We start from the raw sequence: 20,753 nt of genomic DNA, 5'->3' as shown, positions 1-20,753 counted from the left end.
TGGCGATTGTCCTCCCGCTGGCGTGGTCCTAACAGCGACGGACGGCGACTCCCGGAGCCCCGGTACAGCCACCCCACCGCGCTCGGCTCCGATGGACACTGAAGCTGTGCGCCGTAACAGCCACACCGAAATCGGCCCGAGGAGCGTCACTGGCGTCCTGCCGTGACCCGATGTACGCTGCCAAAGCCCTTCTGAGCTCAACGACAACGACGGGTCAAGCTCGCGTCGCCTGCTGCTGCCTGGGAACACCACTGAGGTGCTACTGCCCGGTGCCGGGGTAGGATGGCGGCGGGTCTGCAACACAGACAGCAACAGTGAGTGACACAAACCCGCCACAGTCGATACCACAACGGATCAATCGGTACCGCTGCACCGGATTGATCGATACCAGCCTAACGGATCAATCTGTACCGCCATAACGGATAAATCGGTACCGCCATAAGGGACCAACCGGTACCGCCATAACGGATCAATCGGTATCGCCATAACGGATCAATCGGTACCGCTATAACGGATAAATCGGTGCCACTATATCGGATCAATCGGTACCGCTATAACGGATCAATCGGTACCGCCATAACGGGTCAATTGGTATCGCTATAACGGATCAATCGGTACCGCTGTACCGGACCGGTCGATACCAGCCTAACGGATCAATCTGTACCGCCATAACGGATCAATCGATATCGCCATACCGGATCAATCGGTACCGCTATAACGGATCAATCTGTACCGCCACAACGGGTCAATCGGTATCGCTATAAGGGATCAATCGGTACCGTCCAGCCGGAACCACAGAAGCCGTGCTGTGAGGCGAGAAGCTGGATGCAAAGCTGCGATATTCTTTCTCTGACCCAACAGCACTGGACATTGCTGATCTAAGAATGCATTGCGTAACAATCGCATTGTCGACGCGAACTGTGCTCTAATTTGTATGATGCTATCTGTCAGTATGTCTGTTTAACGCATCATCTCAGAAGTTGAGTATTCTCCAGCAACATAAGGCTGCCTACAATATATCCGTAAGAAAAGGCTTCAGCCCACGGTTTAAGGGAATTATGAGCCAAGACCTCTTATGCTGAGTTATCGGCACTTAGTATTCCTGAAGGTACTGGTTAAGGGACGTCATAGAGCACGTCTAACCATATTGTCAATACTCGACGCTTCGAGTCGTGCTTACGCTCACGGTCCCGTACCTCAAAGCACCGCTTCAAACGTCGAACATTCCCAACATAATCAATATTTGCTTCAGAACGTCGTTTCACCAGTACCTAATGCCATTTGAATATCGATAACTCCGCATGGGCACTTTGAATTCATCGAGTACCTTAACTTGTACACTGCACGATGATGCAAACATCAGTTACAATATTTAAAGCACGCAGGATGTTCTGCGCCAGTAATGGTATTTCAGCTCACCTGACTTGGAGCTGCTAGCACCGCACCTAAAAACGTCAGGGTAGGTTAGCAGCCAACACCAGGTGGTCCGAGGGTGTTGGCGCGCACCACAAACACGACCTTTGGGGATGCCCAGTTCGCTCCCACACACCGTCGCGGATGGGCCAGACGCGTCGAGCAGGGCGGGCACGTCACTGACATCACTCCCGTTCGCGGATTGGGCAGAGATGGTCTTATGATTGGTACTGTCTCCTTATCCTGTGACGAACTGTCGGCGTCGATGAGCAACCAGTCACGCCTGAAGCGCCATTTCTGGAGGTTTGAACTCGTACTCAGAGCAAGCCTACGCTTCACACCGCCTCACAGGCCAAGCAGCTCGCTGCTAACTCCACTAACGCCCCCCCCCCCCCCCCTCCTCCCCGGCACAGACGTCTGTGCAGGAGCTCGGCTCACCCCATGCGAATGTTGGAGCCGCTCTGCCAGGGCGCGGGGCCGGCCGGCGGCGGGAGGTGGGGCGCCCAGCCAGGTCCCGGCCCTGGCCCCCGGCCTCGGCTCCAGCTCCGGCGCCGAAGGGTACCCACTGCCTGCTGGGGCGCGACAGCGGGTCACAAACAGCCCACCGTCACCGGACGCGCGGCCGGCAGGCGCCCCTGCACGACCAGCAGCCGACATCCGGTGACGTCGATCGCCAAACCCTCGCGGAAACCACTATCCTGGCCGCCACATGACGCCAGAAACTGAGCCTGAACTCTGCGCGAGCGCCGCAAACGCTCACGCAGAGTTTGGCGGTGGATCGAAACACGATCAAAAAAGGTTGAAACATCCCACCTAAGCGCCAGAACGACAGTACTCTAGCGATATGCTGATGACTTATCACTTAAATTTCATTCCAAGGTAGCAAAGCACCGCCAAGTAAGACGTAGCGTGCCGTTTTTCTAGATTTTACCGCATGTGAGTTTTTCAGAGCTGGACGGTACCGGGGCTGACCAGAGCACCTGCATACCTTGCGCATAGCCTGTGGCCGCCGCTACCAGTGCCCCCGGGGCGGTGTCCGGGTCGTGCGCGTGTGCAGGCGGCGGCGGATGCACCCGATAGCCGCTATCGTAGCCGGCAGCGGGCGGCGGCGGTGCGGCCGTCTGCGCCGAGCGCGCCGGACCCAGAGGAGCGCCGTTGTCTGGAACGGTCACGTCGAGGAGGGGGAGTCAGGCGTGGCGGTGGCAGCAGTCGGGCGAGCGGCGAGAAACGCTGGACGTGATAGCACGGCAGCAGACCCGGACAACTCCGCATAACTTCACGGACGGACAGCTTCCGTTGGACAGATCTGGGAGGGCGGCAGGCCCGGACACCGAAGCGGGGCCTCACAGACGGACCCCTTGCTCTGGGCAAACTGGCGAGCCAGGCGGACAACGGACCCCGACGATACGCCCGGGGACCTAACCGGACAACCAGCAGCCGGCGGGTGGCCGGTGACGTGGCTCACTGGTGCGTACGACGCGTCCCCGCCTCCTGAGCCAGCGGTGGACAGGGCAGCACGTGCAGAAGTAGCAGCAGACCAGACTGCCGACGGCCACCAGCAGCACAAGGCCGCCGGTGATGGTGTGCAGTGCCAGCAGCACCCTGGCATCGGAGACGCGTCAGACGGTGCTCAGCAACCGCACGCAAGGTGGCCGGGAGATGGGGCAGCCAGGAGCTGGGCCAGGTGACATGGAATCTAGACAGGCAGCCAAAGGTGGGAGGGCCTGTGGGTGTCACAAGATGGATACAGATATTTACTGGGTATTGCTTGTTGCATGGACACTTGCCCTGCTCACCAAACACTGTTGACTATGATGATTCTGCTGCATCTGACTGGCTAAAGAAAACTTAGTGACCTTCATCACCCAATGCCATAACAGGGCTGAGCCTGCATGCATTCTCATTGCCCAGGAAACATGATGCCTGATGTAGGAACAAGTTATGCAATGGTGTGCATGGATGGCCAATACCTCAGCCACTCAATGTGAAATGAGACAGACCAGGGCATGCCAAATGCAGAAAGTGACCAAACATAGAACCATATCACACAGATGAAGATAAGATGCCCACACACTTGATGTGACAACCCAACATCACAGAGCAGCAAGCATCAAACTGCATTTCCATAAATAAACTTTGGCTTTGTACCCATGTTGCATTATCAAGAGGATCCTGGGACATTGTGTTGTAATCTGACTTTGTGCAGCACTGTAGTGTTTCTCCTGAGCTGCAACAGTAGCTCCTGTCTCGTGCCTCCCATGAGTCACTGGCAAAAGCAATGGAGCTCCTTAGTCACTGACAGCAAAGTTATGGGAGAACAAAACTGCATGGCTCCTGCAAAAGATAACAACTTTAACACAGACAATATGACAAGCAAGACTTGTACTATTGTCTTGTATTGTGCTATTGTAACTGTACTGCACCTCACTCAGGCAACCAGGTTTGCACTGGCTTCACCTGGGAGGTCATCACAATGCCTCAAGTAAAAAACCCAAAATGAAAACTAACTTCCAAAGGGCCTAGAGCCTTTCTATCATAGAGCAACAGCATAGCTGGCGGGGACAAAGTGGCCGGTCAGCCCATTGTTAAATCTCACTTAAGTCTCAAAGTTTCCAGCCTTGGGCTGCACTTGGAGACTGCACAACCTCCATTGGAATTTGGATTCCTTAGCTTACTGAAATGAAGCATTAGTACAAAATCAGTCAGTTCCTTCAGTAATTGTCAACCTGATGTCTGCCCTTGTCGAACTGTACACCCCTCAGCCAAACTCTTAGCAAATACAATGCAAGAATGGCTGTGATATACATCAATTATCATCTGTCATGGTTTTTCTTCTATAAAAGGAGGCGAGCTACTTAAAAAAACAGCAAGGCCAAATGATGCCAGGCTTCATGAGAGACTCCCGCTGCCGGCGGTGTTCCAGGATCATGAAATGTACCATTGCTATGTACAAATGGGCCAAATCCTGGAAACTCAAACAGTCATAAGCATGACCATCACTGGCTTAGCACTCGCCAACTGATTTACGATTACGTCACAAAGCCTAAAAGTTACACCAACCTTTCAATAGTTCCGCGCAGGACCACACGAGACCGGACGTGACCAGGCGGAACTGGACCCCGCCGAACAAGACCGGACTGTGATTAAACAGGACAGGATGGAGCCGGGTAGCACGAAATGAAACCAGACGGACCGGACGGGCCGGATGGGATCAAAAGAGCTCCGGAAGGGACAGAGTCAAACCGGACGGGATCAGACGATGTCGGACGCAATCGGACGCGGCCGACGTAAATCAGACGAAGTGGAATGGGACCAGACGGCAACGGACGGCGCTTGGTGGAGCGTTATGAACCCAGACGTGGTATGGGACCGTACAAAACCGAACTGGATAAGTCTGGACGGGACTGGATGGAACCAGATTATGAGACCAGATAGAAGATGGGACCATGCAGCACCGGACGGGACTAGACGGGACTAGATGTCCAGTCCGTCCGGGTCCGTCTGATCTCGTCGACGGGATCAGAAGGGCCCCGTCTAGCCACACTCGATCCCGTTCTGTCCCGTCCCGTTCCTTTTACCTACGTCCCTCCAGATATGATTAGATCCCACCGTGCGTCAGTTTCTGTCTGGTCCCGTTGGGCTAGTCCAGTCCCATCCCATCCCAGGTCCCGTCCACCTTCATCTGGAAACAAAGTTTGCAGACCCTTGAACTGACCTTGACATTTCCTGTCGTTCTGATTTCTCATATTCGGCTCATTAAAGCTAAATCCATGATGTATTTTCGTTTGCGCATATTTTGTTCATATTAGACGATTGGATTGCGAGAAAGCATGGTGGCACCTTCGTCTTCCGGCTTTCCTGCAAGAGGCGCTTGGCTAGGGTGCCAGCCAATTACGGAATGCTAAGTTTTGAAGCCGATATCATGACCTGACTGGGAAAAAAATGTATATCTATACCAAACAAAATGTTTACGGGCTTGCAGTCTCAAACTGTTTCAAAAGCTTAGCAAATAGCGGTATACATGTATCAGCAGTTCACCATTACGGGCCAAATAAGCTTATGACGTCATTATTCGAGTCAGCGGAATTCGGGTGGACGATTATCCTTTCAGTTCCAAGGCCTTGCACCGTTATTGCCTTCACCAGCCTTGGCGTACACCACCCCGCACGCTGTCTGGAGGGTCGCAGGGGCTGTTTGTGGACAACGTCGAGATAGTTGGAAGGTTAAGACCAGGAACCCGATAGATCTCACTCCAGCAGTTGCCGTGTGGAGCTCAATTCCTTGAGGCGTGACTGGCTGGCCGCCTTTTTATGTTATTGTTGAAGAATACCTGGACGGCGGCGGTGAACGTTCGGGATTTTTCGTGAACCACTTGGTGGCGAATGAGAAAGCTAAAAGCTTAGGTGTATCTTTGATATAGTGAAGGTACCATTGAATAGCTAGACGTTTGGGTGAACACATTTCCAAACAGGATGTAAGTTATTTAGACTGGCCAGTATTGATGTGTACTGTACCTGGTATATGTGTGTAGTTCATAGTATCATCAAATTTCTGTTCAGCATATTTGATTATATGCATGTCATGTTTAGATTAATTCCACTATGCACATTGTGATGCCATTTATCTTGTATGTATGTGTATTGCTTGTGGTAGCTGTTAGCAACTCAATATATATTTAAGAAATTTTCAGAAGTCCTGATTGCTGTGAAACTGAGAATGTCCATGGAGCTTGACTTGACTGTCTATTTGTTTCAGATATGAACACCATTGAGCTTGGGATATTTAACATTTCACATGCTGTTCTCTCACTTCCTTGTGTGATCTTAACCACTGCTGATTAAAATTTGCTATGTACCTACCAGCAGGTTTTCACCTCCAAAAGTACATTCATTGCCCAGTCAAAAATGCTGATGATCCACAGCATGACTGCCAGCAGCAGTCCATTGCACCTTTAGCCCTCATCAATGTTCTATGTTGAATTGTTCCTTTCATTATTCTAGCTAATTGCGTGAAAAGGCCAGCTGTGTCAGGCCTCGTCTTTCCTCGCCCCATCTGGTAGATAATGGAATTTGCTGCTGGTGTCCATGTTTAAAGGTGTGTTATTTCCTAATCCACCACAAAAATGTTGAGCACAAAGATGAATGGGGAAAAGGCTGTAATAATGCAGACAACAAATCATGTCAAGTGGCTTTTGGCTGGTATGGCTAATGCCAGGGCAAGGCCTAATTTGCTGTCATATTTTTAAAAGGGCCTAATTGCTATTGTACCTTTCATATGATGGCCTTTAGGTCTTTCTGTCCTTGTACAGCAGACACAATTTTGATAATTATGCTGGTTATATGGGAGGGAAGCTCTTTCTATTGCACCAGTGACTTTATTGTTTTGTGTTCCATAGTTGGGAGCAGAAGTGTCAGTTTACTGTTTTGTTGGAAATTGCTGGGGATGAAGCCATTTGGGAACCAAGTTTCCTCATCCAAGAAAACTATTGCACCAACTTGCTTGTTAGATCTCATAACCCCAGTCACAGTAGTTATCACTTTAAAATGATAATGCCTAGCAAATTTCATTTTGATTTCTTGTTTGGGACAAGTAAAATAATTTGCTTCTGAAAGGCCTGCACCATATATTCACCTTTCATGCTGCCCATGTCCATGCAAAAGGCAAGTACTTTGAAACCATTATGCATCATTAACAGACAGCTTGTCAAAAAGGGAGCAAAGAAAAGAATGTGCTGTATGCTGAATGCATAGTGCCTTGAGTTTACAGACCTTTGCTTCAGCACATTCTCAAAAAATGATTGTTAAATAGGCTCAGGTCCTGAAGCGCAGATTGGCGGAAGTAACCAGTATTGTTAAATAGGCTCAGGCTCCGAAGCGCAGTGTGGCAGAGGTAACTGGTATCGTTAAATAGGTCCAGGCCCCAAGGCACAGAGTGGCGGAGGTAACATGTTCATCAGTCCGGGTGGACAGGTAAAGCCGTGCTTGTTGGAAATGTCAGATCCAGAGATGAGCTGCGCTGATAACTGCTTTAAGGACGAGTAAAAGCCCTTGACAATAGCTGCTTTGGTCGGCCCTGAAAAGCTTTTCATTATCTTTTTAGGTGATCATTTATCTTGTGTTGGTATCGTTAATGTTTTTGGCTGGGAGGGGACTGTCTGAGGCTTCATAGTTCACGTACTAAGTCTATCGGCCATATCAACGTATTCTGTATTTATCAACAACGGTGTGCGGTCGATTGGCCACTGTCCTGAGGAAAATATTAGGTCGGCATATGACACGCGACTGGTGACGTCACAGGTCATTCCAAATGCCTCGCAGATCCCAGTCAACGTCAAATAATCTCGGGTCCCATGACACCTGCAATAAGGATCGCTTAAACGAGGTTTCCTTATTTGTATGGGGTGTTGGTCCGAAACAGCCATCTTAAAGATCATTCGGCGCAGTTCACATCACTACCCTTAATACCTTAACCCTTCTAGTGTCTGGGCTGTACGCCCGCGAAGATTTGCCGACCGTTTCGGGAAGACAAGTTCATTCAGGCATCCATGACGCCTCAACAACGTCATGCAAATTCTGCTGTTCCACTGGGCGTGCGGCGATCAAGGCCAAGAAAAAACGAACAATTGTCGATCCGTTTATATCTGGTGTTCGTGAGCACGATTCCCGGGTATAACGACCGGTCGTCAATTGACACTTAATCAAGATAATGCAAGGTGCGATGACGTGATCAAACAGTGACTTATTGTGGGGCATATCTACTGAAAAGAGAACATCGCTGTCCATAGCAGTCCTTTCCACTTGGAAAGTGTACCAATAATTAGTGAGCTTGCTTCATCACATCTGATGCTCGCGTAGATATCTTCAAATATGGAATATTCCCTTTAGATGGAATGATTCACTTTGAAACCTGCACCGAAAGAAAGAAATGTAATTTAGTTATTATCACACTACAACGCCTCTGCAATGCTGGGGAAGTGAATGATCAATTTGTTTACGGATCAGGCCATGGTCACGATAAGCAGTTTTGTATCATTTCGTAGCGTGCACTGTCTCGCGACCTTTTGACCTGTGCTGACCGATTTGGCAGTCATCGGTCTGGAGAATGTGTCCGAACAGTGGATCGTTTTGTCACGAGCTGCACAGATGTGTAACCTTACGTGACGCTTTTTAGTGACCGGAATCGTTTTGTTGCCTTATGATTGCTCCAGACACTCGGAATTCAAACCGACTGAAGCCTCACGCCAATGAAATCTCAGTAACAGAGTGTAACTCGCATGGCTTCTGATAGTGGCCTATGCAGCTTCGTGAACCTTCATTAGTGGCGTCTTGTCCGTGATTGGCGTGAAAGCGGACAACGATGAAAACCCAGCGTGGTTATCACACACATTTTGAAAAGAATTTGGACTCCAGCGTCAGACCTTCCATAAAATGTACCATGTTTAAAGAGATTGCTGGGCTTGATTTAAAATAAACAAATGAAGCAGGGCTACTGGCCGCTCACAGCGTCTCAAGATACCTATGGGCGTGCTCTGATGGCTCTGCAGATACCGATGCCAAATTGCGTTGGAAAAGGAAAGTAAACCAGTGGTCTCTCCCTTGCATCATCTTCATCAGTGCCAATTTGGGACCTATCTGGCGGTCGCGGCGCCGGCACCGCTGAAGGCGGTTGACGCTCCCAGCGTTGTCTGCTGCCCTGTCCCCGGCTGTTCCAACCGCCGCGAAGGTTCGAGCCGGACCGATCTCTGCACTGGTTCCGGTCAGGCCGGTCGCTGTGCTGGCTCCGGTGAGGCTGGCCGCTGTGCTGGTTCCGGTGAGGCTGGCCGCTGTGCTGGCTCCGGTGAGGCTGGCCGCTGTACTGGCTCCGGTGAGGCCGGCCGCTGTACTGGCTCCGGTGAGGCTGGCCGCCGTACTGGCTCCGGTGAGGCTGGCCAATGTACTGGCTCCGGTGAGGCTGGCCACCGTACTGGCTCCGGTGAGGCTGGCCGCTGTACTGGCTCCGGTGAGGCTGGTCGCTGTACTGGCTCCGGTGAGGCTGGCCGTTGTGCTGGCTCCGGTGAGGCTGGCCGCTATACTGGCTCCGGTGAGGCTGGCCGCTGTATTGGCTCCGGTGAGGCTGGCCGCTGTACTGGCTCCGGTGAGGCTGGCCGCTGTATTGGCTCCGGTGAGGCTGGCCGCTGTACTGGCTCCGGTGAGGCTGGCCGCTGTATTGGCTCCGGTGAGGCTGGCCGCTGTACTGGCTCCGGTGAGGATGGCCGCCGTACTGTCTCCGGTGAGGCTGCCCGCTGTACTGGCTCCGGTGAGGCTGGCCGCTGTACTGGCTCCGGTGAGGATGGCCGCCGTACTGTCTCTGGTGAGGCTGGCCGCTGTACTGGCTCCGGTGAGGCTGGCCGCTGTACTGGCTCCGGTGAGGCTGGCCGCTGTGCTGGCTCCGGTGAGGCTGGCCGCTCTACTGGCTCCGGTGAGGCCAGCCGCTGTGCTGGTTTTGGTGAGGCCGGCCGCTGTGCTGGTCTGGAGAGAACGGCCATCAGGGGTCATGGTGGAGTCGGCCGCTGTGTGTGATGGGGCCAGCCGCTGCGATAGTGCTGCCGCGGCCGGCTGCCGCACGGACTCTGTTTCGGGGTTTTCCCGTCCGGCTGGCCGTGATGTGGTCGCGCCAAAGGACGTGCGGTCCTGAATGGGACTGAACACTAGATAATGCAAAATGCCAGTAATCAGTCGTGTCAGTTATTAGTGAATTTGTCAGAAAGCAGGCTTCAGATGGAGCTGGGTGGTAGGGTGTCGGTTGCGAGGGAGCCGATGGGGCCGTACTGTGGTGAGTAAGCCGCGTGGCGGCGAACAGGAGTTGCGGGGGTGGATTCCCTGTGGTACCTGCCCGTGCTGCCAGGGTGCGAGGCAGGCGATGCCATATGGCCTCAGAGGCTCAGTGCGTCTTAGCGAGTGCGTCTTGAGGAGGCCACAAGTTGCTGCAACCGCAGATAAACTTTGCTTACGATTGCATTTCAAACGGGTCTAGTGTCACGGTGGCTGATGTGCGACACATCTGCTCCGTCTGGTGTGTTAAAAGTCCATCGAAATGCCTCGGGTCGTAGTCGACTTGCCCCAACGATGGAAGGTGGGGGAGGTGAGAAAGCTTTTCCTGTGGTGACATTTTATCCTCGCCGCCGCAGTTGGCGTTTGTGGCAGTAAGGGATTTTTTCTCTTTTGCTGCTCGATGCATACCGAGGCTCAGACACCGAGGCCCGGGCGGCCCATCGTGTGCAGCCACGTGCGGTTGCCGTGTGAGAGGTCATCACAGGTGTAGCGTTGGGCTGCGTGACCATGGTCACTTGCCATACCGGAGAGAGAGAGATATATATATATATATATATATATATATATATATATATATATATATATATATATATATATGTATATATATGAGAACTGAAAACGATATTGGTAAGGATTTTTTTGCTCAGCATTTGCTGCGGCGTTAGTTACTCTTGGCGATTAGCTGGTTTGGTCGGGTGTGATTCTGACGCATGTCCCAATTTTGGAAAGGTTGGCATAGCTTATGGGTGCTTACGAGTTTGTGCCGGTTTCGACAACACTTGCTTTTTGTCTACATCAGGGCTGGAGGGAATTGATAAGGCTTCCAGGTTGGCAACCATTTTGATAGCAAGGCGTCAACCAACACATCGATTTGTCGACGCGTGGGCCGGGTGCTCTATCAAGTTTCTTTTCTTTTCCATGGCGACTTACTTTCGTTGCAATCAAAGAAATAGGCATTGGTCGTTTAGAACAAGAGCAAAAGGTAGTGACTTTTCATTTCTCTCCTAGTCATAAAGTTGCCACTTCCTACTTCGGAAAGACTGTGTTATCACGATTTGGGACGCTGCGGGCGAGCTGCGTCATCTGGAAACGCTCCTGACGAATTTGTTAAGCGTGGCATTGAACAACGCATTGGTCGGATGCAAGTATGGAAAAACTGATACGTATCCAGAGGCACAGTTTGAATTTGCGACAGCAACTGTACGAGCGAGTGACAGTACCATCGCAGTACGAACGGACTGACAGGTCCACAAGCGTTATCGGTACATGACCTAGTGTATCATTGAGCCAGCGGTGTTTGCTGTGGTGCCCTAAGCAATGGTTTAAGCTAGGTACCGTGCGTATTTACTCTGCTATCCGCCAGTCTTATTACTATATTTCGGCTGTCGGGCGTGAAATGTCGCTGCCCATGTACTGCCTGTAATATTTACAGATAATGCCATCGGCAATGGTTTTCTAAAATGCATTAGTTTTCTAGAAGTTAAAATGGTTTTCCTGATCATCGGATTCTGGACAAAACATTCAGTAGTGCGGTGGTGAAAACTGCCCGTACGCCATACAAGTCCCGGTCTCCTCTAATTTGAACATTTGTGAACATAGTCATTCTTCAAGTTCAAACATGCCAGCTTTTGACCGGGGGTCCTTACTGGCCCCAGGATCCAATGATTCTCTTGACAGGTGTTGGAGGCGTCAACTCTGAGTCACACGCGGTAAGCCCATATAATGCAACAGGACTCCTTCCATGGGTGGGAGCCATCGTCGCATCATTTGCGGTAAGCCATCTTGGCGCCTTTATGCCTTTAATTCGGAATGGAAACCCGCTGCGCTCAAGAAATTTGCGTCTCAGCAACCTTCCTCTTACAATTATTTTTTCCTAATGCGCCAAGTGGGTGCAAAATGAAATTGGGTTATGCCCGTCAATTTGAGAGACCACGTATCGTGTTTCCCCCGCCGTTAAGTCACCATCTTTTTCGTTCCCTTATTCACTTTGAAAATTCTCACCGTTTTATATGGCGGCATGGACGAACCTTAGCAACTAGGCGCTCAGCGCGAAGTGACTGCACGTGCAGTGGCAACTTTTCCTTTTTTATTTCCTGCCTGATAATTTTCTGCGCTCGCTGGGTTCCGGGCAGAACAATGCTTATGCCGCATTTGCTGTCTCCTGCTCCCGTCTTGTGATGTACGCAGATACGTTAAGGTTCGTGTTTTCATTTCTTTAAAATGGTTGCTTGGACGGATGCTTGGATGTCCCTTGGGTGCTGAGCTCCATGATTATTATTTGCACCAACCTTGGCCCCAAATCTGCTGTCCTGGAGTAAAGCCCCACATGTTCATTTTTGGTAATTTTGCGTTTTTTATGTCATTTGATTCGGCTACTCATGCTGAATTCGGTTATTTAAACCACCAGTTGACATTTTCACGAACTTTTGGGTCTTTCTCTTAGATACAAGCCTGTGAACATTTTGACTTTTGGTTTAAATTTCCGAATTCAGCATGAAAAAAACGAATGAGATGACCTAAAAAACACAAAATGGCCAGAAATGAACATATGGGGGTTCTACCTTTGGACGGCAGAAATGGACCTCAAGATCACCTCTATTCCAGAAAGTCTTCTGAGAAACTTCTTCGTGTTAGCAGACTGAACACCATTCCATATCGTGTCCCAAGTCAATTGATCGGGAAAGCGCGCATGTGAAATTGCACTGAAACCTGGGAAAATGGAGATTACCAGCGCGTTTTCTTTTGGTCCGAAACATCTGTGGTAGAATCCTCCAACAATGGCCGGGATCTAAAAGACACTTCTTGTGCTAATGTTGCAGTTTTGGGGCTTGACTGGTGACTCGTGACTCGATCACAGTCTACGCTGAATGCTCTGTGACCTGTCCCGTCCACCATACTTCATTGAATTCCGTATTTTCTACAACTTTACTTACGTCACGTCATGTGATATTTGCCACGAGTTCGGTTGTCGAGTGTCACGTACTTCTTTGACCCGATGTCAAAATGTTCAGAGAAAACGCCGCTCAATTAAAAAGTAGGACATACGTCGGCTAGAGGTTGTCCGCTAGCACCAAAATTTATCCATTCGAACTATCTATCCATGCTCCTGTGATGCGCCTTTCCGTTGTTTTCTTGCCTATGTCGTGACGTGCCTATTCTTTCAGCTTTCTGGAGGGTGCGATTTCATGTGTGATTCATCGCTTAGTGGCGATTTGCTGGGCTTTGCGAAGACCACCCGACTGACATCAGGCCTCTCATAAAGCTTCCACGCTTATTGACGCCTCCTTGTTGGGGCTTCGCGTCACTTGATTTCGTGCTACCGTTACGTCGCCGGCTCCGTAAAGACGCGGACACGAACCGCAAGCTCAGTCCGTCTGGCTCCAGCAATCGGCCCGGTCCGTGGCACACGTGCCCGTCTGACCATCGCGAGCTCAGAGAGCGCCGCGGCGGCCGGAGCTGTTCCCTCCGTGCAGCGGTGGAGGGAGCGAGAGCGACCGCGGCTCTGACAGGTGCCGCGACTTGGCCGGCGCGCGATCCGGCGCCTGGCCTCTGGCGTCGGCACCCTCGCGGGCGTGCTGAGCTCCCCGTCGCCAGGTAGGTCCGGTGTCGCCGGCCCGGTCACGGGGCGAGGCGAGCCCACTCTGGCCCTGACCCCGTGACCCGCCGTGAACAGATTGGACCCGGTCCATTTGTGGTAGAGTGGTCCAGCCGTTATGGGCATGGGCGCTGGCTCGTGATTGAGCGGCCGAGCCTGCTCCTTTAGTGAGCCGTGATAGCCCTTGGGCTTCCTGCGCCGGAACGCCGTGAAGGAGCGATTGAAGCCGTCGCACTCGTGACCTCTAGTCCGTGACATGGCGAGCGAGCTTGGTCCGTCCGTGAACCGCCGCAAAGCGATCGAGCCCTGTCCGGCCGTACCCGGCGATAGAGCGAGCGACCCAGTTCTAACTTTGTGGCGAGGCGACCTGGCTTGTCGCGCTTTTGAGTCGTGCCGAGCGGTGGTGCCGGCGTCACCGGTGACATGCGATGGCGCGACCGAGCCCTCCGCACCCGTCAACGCTAATTCGTGCCGAGCGGTGGTGCCGGCGTCACCGGTGACATGCGATGGCGCGACCGAGCCCTCCGCACCCATCAACGCTAATTCATGCCGAGCGGTGGTGCCGGCGTCACCGGTGACATGCGATGGCGCGACCGAGCCCTCCGCACCCGTCAACGTTGATCCGTGGCGAGCGGCGGAGTCGGAGGTCCGTGAGAAGGACTTAGTCCCTCCGTCGGCAAATCGCGAGTGGCCCGCGGTAGGGGGGTGGAGGCGGATGCGCCCGGCGCGAGCGAGCCAGCCTGCTTCACCATGACATTGGCGCGGAGCAACGCCTCACCCGCTATGCCGGACAATATTGCAAGCCAGTTCCCGGTGGCTAGGTGACCGGATCTGTGTCAACCAAATCGTCCTCACCAGCGACCTGAGAGAAAGCAAACGCCGGGCTTGCCCACGTGCTCGCTGCGGTTAGACGGCCCAGACTTCCCTTTCTCGCAGCGAGGCTTCATGCTGGCTTCACGAGGCACGCATGGTGCAATCCGGCGTGCCCGTTGCCTTTCGGCCGTGATAAGGCGACGGAGTCTGTGAAATCCGCAATGCGTGAGAAGACGAATCGAGTCAATTTTCATCGGTGGTCCGTAGTTAAAAGCGGCGCAGCTCACTACGCTCGTGACTCCATATCAAGCCCGCCTCATTCCAGAGCAATGATAAAGTGACCGACTTGGTTTGTCCCGTGACCCCCGCGGTGATGGGAATTACTCCGCCGCATCCGTCATTGGGGAACCGGCCGGGTTTTGTTCCCTCTTGACACTGATACGAAATACCGTTGGCTTGACCTGTGGTCTGGATAACCTGAGGTACGGACATCATAAAGCCTGTCGCGGTTTTAGAAGCGTGATCGAAATCCGACAGCAAATGGAATATTTTTTTCGGGCCGTAATGCGATGTTTCGGTAGTGAAAGGAATGTTTCACGTTTAAAGATATGGAAGCAAGCATCAGATATGATGAAACAAGTTCACTTTCAACTATTGGTATACTTTGCAAGTGGAAAAGACTCCATTAGACAGCACAATTATCTGTTAAGTAAATACGCCGCTCAATGCCCCAAGGTTTGATTACGTTATTGTACTTAACACAATCTTGAAAGCCAATTGACGGCCGTTATGCCTGGAAATCGCGTTCATGAACGCCAGATATGAACGTCTCGATAATTATATTTTTCTTGGCCTTGATCGCCGCATGGCCTATGGAACGGCAGGATTGATATGACGTTATCATAATGTCATGAATGCCAAGGTGATTTGAAATGCTCACCCCGATATACCTTACCCCATTTTCGCAGATGACTGGCTCAGAAGCTAGAGGGGCGTGGGTCTTAGGAAAGGTAGGATTGTGAACAGCTTCGAGTGGCCTTCAAGGTAGCTTTTTCATGTTAAAGCCGCATCTAAAAGTGGAACACTTCCTTAACACCGATCTGGGGTTGTTAGATAGAAAGTGTTATGCGTGTGCGGCAGCAGCTGTGTCTTCTTTCACGAGAACTAGCTCAGTTTAAGTATTCTGGCTTTCAAAAACGTCTGGCGGGCGGGTAGCCGAACCAGCTTTACGCGGCGATCTTCATCCGTGACAGAGGCTTATTCGCTCATGGTATGGCGTCACAACGGAGCTTACTTCGATTGGCCGTCGCCTGCAGGGTGAGCTGATAAACCCTCCTCGAGGTGCCCTGGCCTCGCCGGTGGGTGGAGCCGAATGTGGAGCTTAGGCCCGGCCGGACGGTAGCCTCTAGTGGGGCCAGTGGGAGTGGTGCATTTGGGTCCAGGGAAAAAGCCGTTATGCGCTGTTCCGATTTCGACGGACTTGTAAAAAATCGAGGCTAGGGCCGACGAAGTCAATCTCTTGAAGCTCACAGTGGTAGGCCAAAACTTCGGCATTTGATGAAAAGTATGGCGCGAGTGTCTTGGTGCAGCTTGACTTGGTGGCGGTAAAACAAACGGACTCTACTACACTCCTGGCCGTGGCAATGCAGCCGAGCATGTTGCAATCTGCGGCCCGTGATGAGGGGACAGTTCATCAATTTGTCATCCGATATGCTTCACCAGGACCCAGAGGACTGAGAAGGAATCGGTTTTATCCGCGACCCTTTGATATAGGTGGGATGTCCCGTGATATCCACGATGCCTATCATAAGCCTACTTTACCCACAACCCCATGATAAAGCGAGTCGGCTTCACCCGCAGTAATGCTACCGAGTAGTGTTCGTCCATGAGCCGTGGTAAGGCGAGTGACGCGGGTGGCGCGCGATTCCGTGACAGGGCCTCACCTTTGACCGTGGTGTGGGCGCTTCAGGGACCCGCGGTCCGGGACGTCATTCAGCGAATCTCTTAGCTGTATAGGAGCGGGGAAGAGGATCGCGAATACGACAAATGAGTGTGGTTGTTCGTCAATAGCTGGTATTAGTTGCAGAAGATGCAGTGTGCATTTTTTTTTGTCGTCAAAATATCCTTCGCTTGGTGGAGGGGGTTTTGCTGGGAACAGTGAAAGAGCCGGCTGTAATTTTTCATCAGCGAAAAAAGAAGGTACGACGTTCCGCATTCAAGTGCCAAATCACGCGTACGTAAAGTAAGAAACCTCACAGATAAATCTGGGCATTTCTGTGTGATAATAATGTCATTACTACTGTGGTGTGAATTTTGGTACAAACCCTAAAGGAGGGCTCTCGTTACCTCATTGCGACATCGCGTCCCTTGAACTTGTCCGTTACGATAAGAGAAGTGGCGATATGACGCACGGTGGAAAGGCTTTTAAATCGATTCTGCACTGCAACTAGACCTATTTTGCTGATATCCCCACCGTTTTCACCCACGTTCAGGTCCAAATCCAACAAAAAACTTTGTTTCGTAATTTTTCGCATCAATCCATGGAAGCTCCTTCCAATTTCCACACAGCATGGCATACGAAGCATACACAAACAGCATGTCTAGGCTAGTATTCTTCGGTGGCCTTCAATGCGTTTCAGTGCTCTTAATGTATCCCGTTGCTAATACGTGTGAGGACATTTTTTCAATCCAACTCAGTTCACTCACTGAATGAATCGGTAGTCCTGACATTTATCGGGACAAGAGAGCTCTTGCGTTGATGTCATCAGAAGCGTCATCTTTCTTTGCTCGCCGTGCGCAATTTAACTACAACAACGGAATACATCTTCGCGGTCTGTTTTGGGGTGGTTGTTGACTGACCGGTCAGGTCTTGCGGAAGCCTCAGAAGCGGAGTTTTCGTCACCACGGCTTTTCAGAAAACAGGCCTAGATGAACTTGCCTTCAGAAACGCGGGGTGCACTTTTTGGACGCCCTCTTGAAGGAAATCGAATAGATCATGCTTGTACTAGAGTTGGCGGTGGGGTGGGGGATAGGGCTAGATGCTTTTTCTCTGTTCTTCTCTCTTTTTGTTTAATTATCTATTTTATCTATATATCTATATATCTATTGTTTGGTTATCTAACTCGGTTCCATTTTATGGCTACTTGCAGACGTCTACCTGAATCCCAAGGAGAGGTCTAGGATCCCATAGGGTTCCACGTTGATGGGATCATTGGGATCTTTTTGGGAGCTCAGGTTTATGTCTGGTGATTTGTGCGTCCCGGTTTGTGTGTTTTGGGTGCTTCGCTATCCCATCTGCTTGTCGCCGTCCGTCTTTTTAGATCGTGAGGTACATCTCTATTCAGGGTTATGCAGCAGCTTCAATCACAGCCTGAGGTTTTGACGTGCTCGAGGGCATTCCTTCCCATTCATAGCCGCTTTCGAAACCCGTGTCCATAGTAACCAAGTATAGCAAAGAGCATTGGTAGCCACATATATTTTTAAAAGATTTGATCCGACCCTTTGAATGGATGTCTTTCAGGAATCAGAGCTCACGCTAAGCAGTGCTTGTTTTTTGAGCCCTGACCCCTACCACCCGATCGCGCAATTCCATGTCAGTTATGACCGTCGCCGGTGTACGGGTACGAGTATACAGGAATGAGGACACCGGAGAAGGGATTTCGAAACGCTTAGTTATGTTCTGAATGCTTAGGTTTGTGCAGTATTTTAGAATGCAGCGTGGTTTCGGGGGCTTCTTTGTGGACTATCACCTGTCGTGCCCCGGCGAACGTTGTGCCAGACTCTGGGGCCGTTTAATATGTGTCTGTCTCAAGGAGATAACACATGAATTCTGGGTAACATTTCGTGGGCGATGACCCCGTGGTGGTGGTGGTTTCTGGGCTGCGAAGGTTTGTCAGCGGGGCATGAAAGCATCCAAACCCCGGATTTACTGTCGCCTGGCGGACTACGACAGCTAGCAATTTGTTGATGTTATTTAACAGCACCATCAATAACTCATATTGGCTAGGAATTTGACGTTTGGAACCACGCTGACGACATGAGAAAGCGCCGGAAGCCGTTACTTCTCCATGTGCTCCAGATGTGGTCTGGTGAATGTCTCCCTGCCAGCGCATTCGCTCCGTCCACTGTCAGCTATCCTGAGCGCTTGCCATACGACAACGAGCTGCATTCCATCCAGGTAGAGAGCTCACTGGCGGCCCTGGGCGCAAAATGACCACTGGAGTCGACGCGCCTGAAAACACCAATGAACAAGAAATCCCGGGCGGCCTAAAACCGGCGGCATTGGGATGGTCACGTCTTCGGGAGATGGCTGAAGGAGTATATGCGGCCTTCAGGGCAAACGGAGCGCGTGATATGCGCTCTGCAGGGGCTCCACGCGGCGGGTGCGCCCTACACTTTTATTTCCCACCGATAACGTGAGCAATAACTATAGTGCCAGGCCTCCTGAATTGGCTCCTAATTGATCAGTACAGGCAATGGGGCTTAGAGAGCTTCCTGGCGCGATTGAGAGCGGGCAATGCAAGCGCCGAGTTGCAATGTGACTTCGTGAGGGGAAAATTCGAGGCCATTGCACATTGCCATTTTAGGTAAAACATGATTATCATACAAAACGAGAGTAAAATGTTTGACAGTTGTGGAGTGGTGATACTCGCGTCACGTGCAAGGTGGCTTCGCTCCTTCTTCTGTCGTGGTCTACCGAGTGCTACACGGCTTACTTGTCGGCGGCATTCTAGCCAGTTTGATGCGAGGAATGCGGTGGGTTCTGTGTGCGGCGGAGCTGAAAGATGTGAGGCAGCGCTTGTGTAGCAGCTGTCGAGGATGTGTCCGACGGCTACAGTCGTACAGCACCGCTCAGGCTGGTGCTTGTATAGCAGCTGTCGAGGATGTGTCCGACGGCTACAGTCGTGTAGCACCGCTCAGGCTGGTGCCTGTATAGCATCTGACGTGGATGTGCCCCGCGGCTACAGTCGTACAACACCGCTCAGGCTGGTGTCTGTCTAGCATCTGGGTGTCTGTCTAGCAGTCGTGTAGCACCGCTCAGGCTGGTGCCTGTATAGCATCTGGCGAGGATGTGCCCCGCGGCTACAGTCGTGTAGCACCGCTCAGGCTGGTGCCTGTATAACAGCTGGCGAGGATGTGTCCCGCGGCTACAGTCTTGTAGCACCGCTCAGGCTGGTGCCTGTATAGCATCTGGCGAGGATGTGCCCCGCGGCTACAGGAGCGGATAGTTCACGATGTTTAGACGTTGACCCGGCTTAGAAGTAGTGCCGGCCTGGCAAGTAATGACAGTTGGGTGATGTCGATTCGGCGGGTCGTGATGTTTGGGAAGCGTTGGTCAGGCAGGCCTTCGGACTTGGGCAGCGTGGAGCTGAAAATAGATATTTCCGAGTAGCGTAGCTCCGACGGGAGATAGCCAAGTAACTTTTGAGAAGCGTTGACCAGTTGACCAGACCAGTTGACCAGTTTCTTGAACCAAAGTTAGTGCAACTTAAAACGGCATTGCTTCCACGATGCCGTTGTTAAACTGCATTGTGCGAGCACACAACCTTGAAGCAAGACCGTTTTTAGTGTAGTTTTTACTCATTGATAAATAGAACGAGCCGGTGACGCAAGAAGTGTGGCTTCTAAACGGTCATGACTTAAATGGAAAGGACGCAGAGTGTGGAAGTTTTACGCTTAACATTTCGCTCAGGACATTTATTTCAGGTAAGCTGCGGCAGACCCGTCCCGCGTCTCCCGCTTGCAGAATGTGCTTTAGGTGGTCTGTTCCAGACTAGTCGTATCGGACGTTTCCTTCACCTCGGTTCTCCGGATGGAGGCGGAGGTCATGGAATCATCTGCGGACCTCGCTGTTTCAGGACGGCGCGCACGTGAGCGGTCAACCCGGTGACTTGATATGACGCAGCGGCTTCAGCTCTAACCAGCGCCGTCTGCTTGGCCACAGATTCTGTCGGAGCGCGTCGCCCCTCGCCGCAGTAGCGCCGCCGACGCCGCCGGCCTGAGCTCGCCATGGGGCTCCGCTTTGCCGTGGTGTGCTCGAGCAACATGAACCGCAGCATGGAGGCCCACGCCTACTTGAGGTAGGTACCGGACGCGGCCGGCCAACTGGGACCACGCGGCCA

General features: G+C 51.8%; 1 protein-coding gene across 1 annotated transcript; it reads right to left on the bottom strand.

Annotated features, from left to right (window-relative positions):
• Positions 1-259: 259 nt before the first annotated feature.
• Positions 260-5,149, bottom strand: LOC119097366 (protein shisa-5-like). The gene is made up of 4 exons (XM_037220413.1): positions 5,129-5,149; positions 2,879-3,015; positions 2,402-2,572; positions 260-294 (listed from the first exon to the last, which is right to left on the bottom strand). Exons 1-4 carry the CDS (start codon positions 5,134-5,136, stop codon positions 260-262), a joined length of 351 nt encoding a protein of 116 aa, XP_037076308.1. The 5' UTR covers positions 5,137-5,149.
• Between the last annotated feature and the right edge of the window lie 15,604 nt (positions 5,150-20,753).

Source organism: Pollicipes pollicipes, unplaced genomic scaffold (genome assembly GCF_011947565.3).
Source record: "Pollicipes pollicipes isolate AB1234 unplaced genomic scaffold, Ppol_2.1 Scaffold_4295;HRSCAF=5057_pilon_pilon_pilon, whole genome shotgun sequence".
Classification (NCBI taxonomy): Eukaryota; Metazoa; Arthropoda; class Thecostraca; order Pollicipedomorpha; family Pollicipedidae; genus Pollicipes; species Pollicipes pollicipes.
Note: the sequence above shows the minus strand (reverse complement) of the source record. Positions and strands in the feature narration are given on the sequence as shown.